Source organism: Mastomys coucha, unplaced genomic scaffold, assembly GCF_008632895.1.
Source record: "Mastomys coucha isolate ucsf_1 unplaced genomic scaffold, UCSF_Mcou_1 pScaffold7, whole genome shotgun sequence".
Lineage (NCBI taxonomy): Eukaryota > Metazoa > Chordata > Mammalia > Rodentia > Muridae > Mastomys > Mastomys coucha.
The window spans coordinates 70,030,262-70,037,326 of record NW_022196913.1 but is presented as its reverse complement, the minus strand read 5'-3'; the positions used below and the strand labels follow the sequence as shown (position 1 = coordinate 70,037,326).

General features: G+C 38.7%; 1 protein-coding gene across 1 annotated transcript in view; it reads right to left on the bottom strand.

The window, feature by feature from the left end:
* LOC116081484 (hippocampus abundant transcript-like protein 1) overlaps positions 1-7,065 on the bottom strand; it is a 66,874-nt gene that overhangs the window by 15,654 nt on the left and 44,155 nt on the right. The window contains exons 4-5 of the mRNA XM_031358067.1: positions 4,810-4,937; positions 1,409-1,523 (exon numbers count right to left, since the gene is read on the bottom strand). Coding sequence (XP_031213927.1) covers positions 1,409-1,523; positions 4,810-4,937 — 243 coding nt within the window. The remainder of the gene's footprint in view (positions 1-1,408; positions 1,524-4,809; positions 4,938-7,065) is intronic.

Here is a 7,065-nt window from a genome sequence, read left to right as displayed (position 1 = left end):
CAGGATTCCACCCTATGAGCAGTGAGGACTGAAGGGATCACACTGCAGGATTCCACCCTATGACTGAGAAGCTCACTTACTGGCTTCTTGCCAGATCCCCTGAGTAAGCACTACCTGCCATTTTATAACAAGGAACTAAGCTGGAGATTAAATAATTAATGGAATTAAGTGAAAGTCACTTTTGGTGGCTATCAAAACACTTCCCACAATCAGCATAGAAGCACTGTAAATTATTTTTCCACTGAAAGCAAAACATAACAGCAAGTAAAATTCCATCATAAGGAAAAGATAAATGGGGCTAGCAGGGTGGCTCAGCAGCTAAAGGTGCTTGTGGTACAGGTCTGGGAACCTGAGCTGATTCCCAGGACATGACAAATAAGTGACTTTGGAAAATTATTCTCTGACTGTCTCGTGCATGCTATGGTATGAGCACGAGTACGCGCGCACACACACACACACACACACACACACACACACACACACGCACACACGCGCACGCTCACATAGAGAGTAAATAAATGCCAGAAAAGAGAAAAAAAAATTAATTAATCTTTAAAAAAACCTAAAATGTCTAACCAATCAGAGATTTATATAAAGAATGTGCATCAACCTTATATGAGTCTCCCATTAATATGTACAAGTTTTATGTTTTCATGTTATAGTCTAATAACATTGCAGGGAAGTTAGTATGTCCATAGGCATTTCCCATGATAGAGAAGATGGAGAAGAAAGATGCACTATGAGGTACAGAATTTTAGTGCTTTTCACAGCTCTGATGGCTTATACAGCCCACCTTGAATCTGACCAAAAAAATGCTTCTGCTGACATTTTCTAATAGTTCTTCCTTCCCCTTTGTAACTATAATATCATTATCATGCTGAGAGAATGAGATTGTCTAATAAACTGAGAGAATGAGGCTGTATAATATCAAATTATCAAAAAAATTGTCTCCTATAACTTTTGATATTTATTTAAAAACTATCTGCTAAATGAATAGCCTCCCCCATAGTGTTATGTCTAAAATGAGTGCCTGAGGCACATTGTTGAGATCCTCACATTTCTCAAGTCTATTTGATGTTATTTTAAACCCCAACTTCTAGTCAATTTTTAGTAAATGATAATTATTACTCTCGTTTTGAGAAAGTCTACAAGCTGGGCATCATGGTGAACACCTGCAATCCTAGCACTCTGAAAGCAGAGGGAAGAGGGTCTGAAGTACAAGATACGGATTAAATTTGAAACAGGCCTCAAAGTAACAAAAAATTCTAAGACAGGTAAATTACTAAACACCCAAAATACCAGCCCTTAAGAAACTATGAAAGGGAGATTCTAAGTTGGAAGTCAACTTGGCCTACATTAAGTTTTTGTTTCAAAACAAAACAAACAAAGAAAACGTTTACTATCTCACCCATCCATAAGCAGTACTTCTTTCGTGCTCTTGAGTGAAGTCAGCTACATAGGCAAAAATTACAGAGAAAGTGACTGAGAAGACTCCAGATACAGAAATCATGCCAAAATACCACCTATAAAAAGATTGTTTTAAAAGAATATGATTAATGATATCATCTTATACAAACTGAAAGACTATTTGAATTACCTAAGAGAGTTTTGTAATCAAAGTAAATGATAACCAATGTAAATATTATACCCTAATGAAAATAAGCTCAGATATACTTAAAGGCAAATATAAGATTAACCAGAATTTTGATAATATTGAAAGAAGTACATATTGGCAAAAAAAAAAAAAAAAAAAAAAAAAAAAAAAAAAAAAAAAAAAAAAAACCAAAAACAAATGAAGAATAAAAGTTTTAAATAAAAAGGAAAGAAGAAGAGAAGAAAAAGCTAGCTTGGGGCCTAATGAAAAATTACAAGTCTTTACAAAATAGAAAAACAACCCATAATCATCATTTTAATTTATTAGCTAATAAAACTTTAAAAGCAGTGAATACATTAAACTAGAAAGTATGAGGTAAAATTATTTTCAATGACATTAACACACCTAGACAAAAGACTAGCAACATGAATAGAATAATTTAAGCTAGCAAACAGGATTTTTTTTTTAATCTCTCACTAGAAGGGCATGACATGTTAGTATTTTGCAAAGATTAATTATATGGTAGAAAATAAAATCAATCATGGTAGCCAACAAATTCACAAATATTAACAAGAGTTCCTTATAACCATATGAATGTATTTTCTCATACATGGGTAGAACATTTCAGCACCAGGAATACATGCCAGGAACCAGCAGCCCTGGCACTCAGATACTAAGGTGGGATACAGCTAGGACAAAGGCCAAAGGCTGATGACTTCTGGTCATGTAACTAAGTCTCTTACTGTTCTGGTGACCAGAAGCTGACAGCTTCTGGCAACTTAACTCTTACTGTTCTGGGGCCAAGAATGACTTTTGGCATTTTCAGAGAGAAAGAAAAATAAAGAACAAAAGTCAGGCATATGCGCGCGTGCACACACACACACACACACACACACACACACACACACACACACACACTAGTTGGGCCTGACCATCTGTTTCATCAATTTCACAAGTGTACATGTATACTTATATACATACACATCTACCTACACATGCATGCATATACACACATGTAGACAGATATATACATATAGACATATTGTACACACATAAACAGATAGAAGTATATGCATTTGGTGAATGGGGAAGAGTCCCAAATGCTACACGTATATACATTTGTTGGATGGAGCAAAGCCCCAATAGCCACACTATATTTCTTCTCTCTGGCCTATTTTATACTTTCTTACACAAAAGTTCTTTATAAAATTACACCATGGATAAAATGTTACACAAAGCAGTAATTACACTTCATTCTATAAGCTCATTACAAGTTCAAATCAACAGTTTCACATAGCCTTGCTTTTTATTACAGTGCACATCTGTGGTTTCATCCTTGGATCTGACCTAGAATGAATGTTTTTATTTGATCACAAATCTGACCCAAGACTATTTTTCTTCTTAGTGCAATTTATGAAAGCTCACTGTATTCCTTATTATGCAGGCTTTACTTACTATTCTATGAGGAGGGAACACATTCTATTCTTGATTCTAACTATATTATATCTTTCAGGCAACACAACTAAGTCCATCTCCTTAAACGTTCTTCTTGGAAAGGCCATCCAGAGACTGCCCCACCTATCCATCCCATATATGGACACCAAACCCAGACACTATTGTGGATGCCAACAAGTACTTGCTGACAGGAGCCTGACAAATACAGAGGTAGAAACTCACGGCCAACCATTGGACTGAGCACAGGGTCCCCAATGGACGTTAGAGAAAGGACTGAAGAAGCTAAAGGGGTTTGCAACCCCATAGGAAGAACAACAATATCAACCAACCAGACCCCCTAGAGCTCCCAGGGACTAAACCACCAACCAAAGAGTACACATGGAGTGACACATGGCTCCAGCTACATATGTAGCAGAGGATGGCCCTGTCAGGCATCAATGGGAAGAGAGGCCCTTGGTCCTGTGAAGGTTCCATGCCTCAGTGTAGGGGAATACTAGGGCAGGGAGGCAAGAGTGGGTGGGTGGGTGAACACCCTCACAGAAGCAGGGGGAGAGGGAATGGGATGGGGATGGGGGTTTCCAGAGGGGAAACCGGGAAAGGGGATAACATTTGAAATGTAAATAAAGAAAATATCCAATAAAAGAAAAGAAAAAAACTTTCTTCTTAAAATTATTTGAATCAAATCAGGAATTTGGCAGTCATTAATTCATCTAAACAGCATTAATTCATTCAAGTTCATCTTTATGTTGATCTGAAGGAAATTTGCCCAAGAGGGTGGGCTAATGCCCGGGAACCACTAGGCTAGGACAGTGGCAGGAAAGGCGTATCAACAGTGAGAAGCAATCCTGGAATGAAGTCTCTGCTGTGCCTCTCCAGAGTTGTACCCATTTCAGCCATGCAAAACAGTGGGCCACCTCAAGCAAACTCACTTGCTTGCCATAGCCTTTCCTAGATGGCTTCTGTCAGATACTGGCTAAGATACCATCCCATGGTCTAAAAAAATTAAAATTAAAACAGGGGGGGAAGAAGCTTGAGAAAATCCTAACTCCTCTAAGATAATTAAATTATCTGGATTCATTATACTGAGGAGAAAATTGATTAAATTCATATCATGTTTTAGAATAAGTCTTTATGGAATGTACAAGTGAAATGATGCTCATTAGTGCCCCAGTGCAATGAGATGACAAAACAGTACATTCACAAAGTCAAGCAAGCCACAGTGGTGCAGGCAGGAGCTGTTAGCACACTTTCAGCACTGATCCCTACAACTGATATTGTGACATAGCAGCTACTCTTAAAGACACCTTGAACTTCTTCAAGTAAAGTAGTTTATTTTGAAATGGTTAAAGAGTATTCTGCAGATTAAGGTAGAGGTTGAGTTCATAAATGATTGGGATTCAAAAGTTTTGGATTTTTTCTCCTTTTGGAATTCTGCACATATATGATAAACTATCCTAAACATAGGACACAAATACAAAATAGAAATTATTCATACTCTATATATTCCTTCTATACATAGCCTAAGTAATTTTATGCAATATTTGAAATACTCTTTCATTTTTTAAATACTTGTTCATTAAGATGAGGTTAAGTTTATATACATTTGACCTAGTCATAATTGTGTTATGTCAATGCTCAAAAACATTGGTATCATTTCACATTTTCAAATATTTGGATTAGGAGCAGTGGCCAGCATAATTTATTTATTTACATAGGACTCAAAACACAGCAGTATGAGAGTGAAGGGTTCGGCAACTCACCATGGGCTAATCCTCATCAGCGGGATAGGGAAGCAGGTAAAGAAGACCGTGCCAAGGAGAAAAGGCTTCCTGCCCCAGACATCAGAGAGAGCGCCTATGAGCGGAGCACTCAGGAAGGAGAGCAGGCCCTAGACAGTAAGCAGAAGCAAAAGTTAGACTTAAGATGGGACCCTCTACTTCCTAGAATTCTCTTTCTAGATCTATCGGCTTCAATTCCTCTTATTTCTCAAAAAAGTAACATGTGACACTGAATGAGAAAGAAGGAAAAGAATCCGACTTTAGGTAATCCCACCACCTCCCTACCTATATCAGAACTGATGGTCCAGATAGACTCCCTTCTTGCACCTATTTATCTTCCTTGCCTCCAGAATCTTCCTGAGCCATGTGCTAGCCTCGCTGAACCCCAATTCTCCTGCTACCTGTCAGACCACCTGACCTGCTGATCTGGAACCAGGCACCCAGGGATACCCACCAGAGACTTACCACACCAGGGTCATCAAGGTTAGGTTGCCTCCCAATACCTACTACAACCGGAACGTCCAGGAACTAAAGCCATCAAGATGGCTAAAGGGCCTGGAAAGAACATAATCAACAAAGCCAGGCAAATATGATGTACCTTCAGAACACAGCTACCCTACTACAACAGGCCCTGGATGTCCAAACACAACCAAAGCACAAGAAAATGACCTTAGATCCAATCTGTAAAGATAATAGAGGCCATTAAAAATAAAATTAATAAATCCCTTAAAGAAATACAGAAACATACAATCAAATGGGTAGAGGACTTTAAAGAGGAAACAAATCACTTAAAGAAAAATCAGGAAAATACAATAAAACAGGTAAAGGAAATAAATAAAACTGTTCAAAACCTGAAAGTGGAAATAGAAGCAATAAAGGAAACATAAACTGAGAGAATCCTGGAAATGGAAAACTTAAGGAGGGGAACAGGAACTACAGATGCAAGCATCACCACCAGAATGCAGGAGATGGAGGAGAGCCACTCAGATGCAAGCATCACCACCAGAATGCAGGAGATGGAGGAGAGCCTCTCAGGCATACAAGATACAATAGAAGAAACTGATACACCAGTCAAAGAAAATGTTAAAGCTAAAAAAGTCCTGACACAAAACATCCAGGAAATCTGGCATACCATGGAAAGACCTAACCTCATAACAGGAACAGAACAAGGTGAAGAGTCCCAGCTCCAAGGCCCAGAAAATATTCTCAACAAAATCATAGAAGAAAACTTTCCCAATCTAAAGAAAGAGATGCCTATAAACATGTAAGGAGCTTAGAGAACACAAATTATACTAGACCAGAAAAGAAAATCCTCCTACCCCATAATAATCAAAACACAAAATCTACAGAACAAAGAAAGAATTTTTTTTTCTTTTTTCTTTTCTTTCCAGACAGGGTTTCTCTGTGTAGCCCTGGCTGTCCTGGAACTCACTCTGTAGACCAGGATGGCCTCGAACTCAGAAATACCCCTGCCTCTGCCTCCCAAGTGCTGGGATTAAAGGCATGCGCCACCACTGCCTGGCCAAAGAAAGAATATTAATAGTAGCAAGGGGAAAAGGTTACGTAACATACAAAGGCAGACCTATTGGAATTGCATGTGACTTTTCAACAGAAACTCTAAAAGCTAGAAGAACCTGGACAGATACCTTGCAACCTCTAAAAAAACACAGACACCAGCCTACACTCAATCACCACAGATGAAGAAATAAAGGTATTTCAAGAAAAATTGAATTTAAACAATATCTGTCCATAAATCAAGCCCTACAGAAAATATTAGAAGGAAAACTCTAACTCTAGGAGGATAATAAGTACATCTAAGAAAACACAAAAAATAAGTAATTCCATACCAGCAAAAACAAGGGAAGCAGGCGCATGCACACACAGACACACACACAAGCTAACACCACCAACACCAAAACAGCAAAATAACAAGAAACAATTACTGGTCAACAATGGACTCAATTCCCCAATAAAAAGAAACAGGCTAACAGAATGGATGCAAAAACAGGATCCATCATTCTGCTGCATACAAGAAACATACCAGCCATGCAGTGGTGGCACATGCCTTTAATCCAGCACTTGGGAGGCAGAGGCAGGCAGATTTCTGAGTTTGAGGCCATCCTGGTCTACAGAGTGAGTTCCAGGATAGCCAGGGCCACACAGAGAAACCCTGTCTCGAAAAACCAGAGGGGGCGGGGGAAAAGGGAGACAGGGAGACAGGGAGACAGAGAGAGAGAG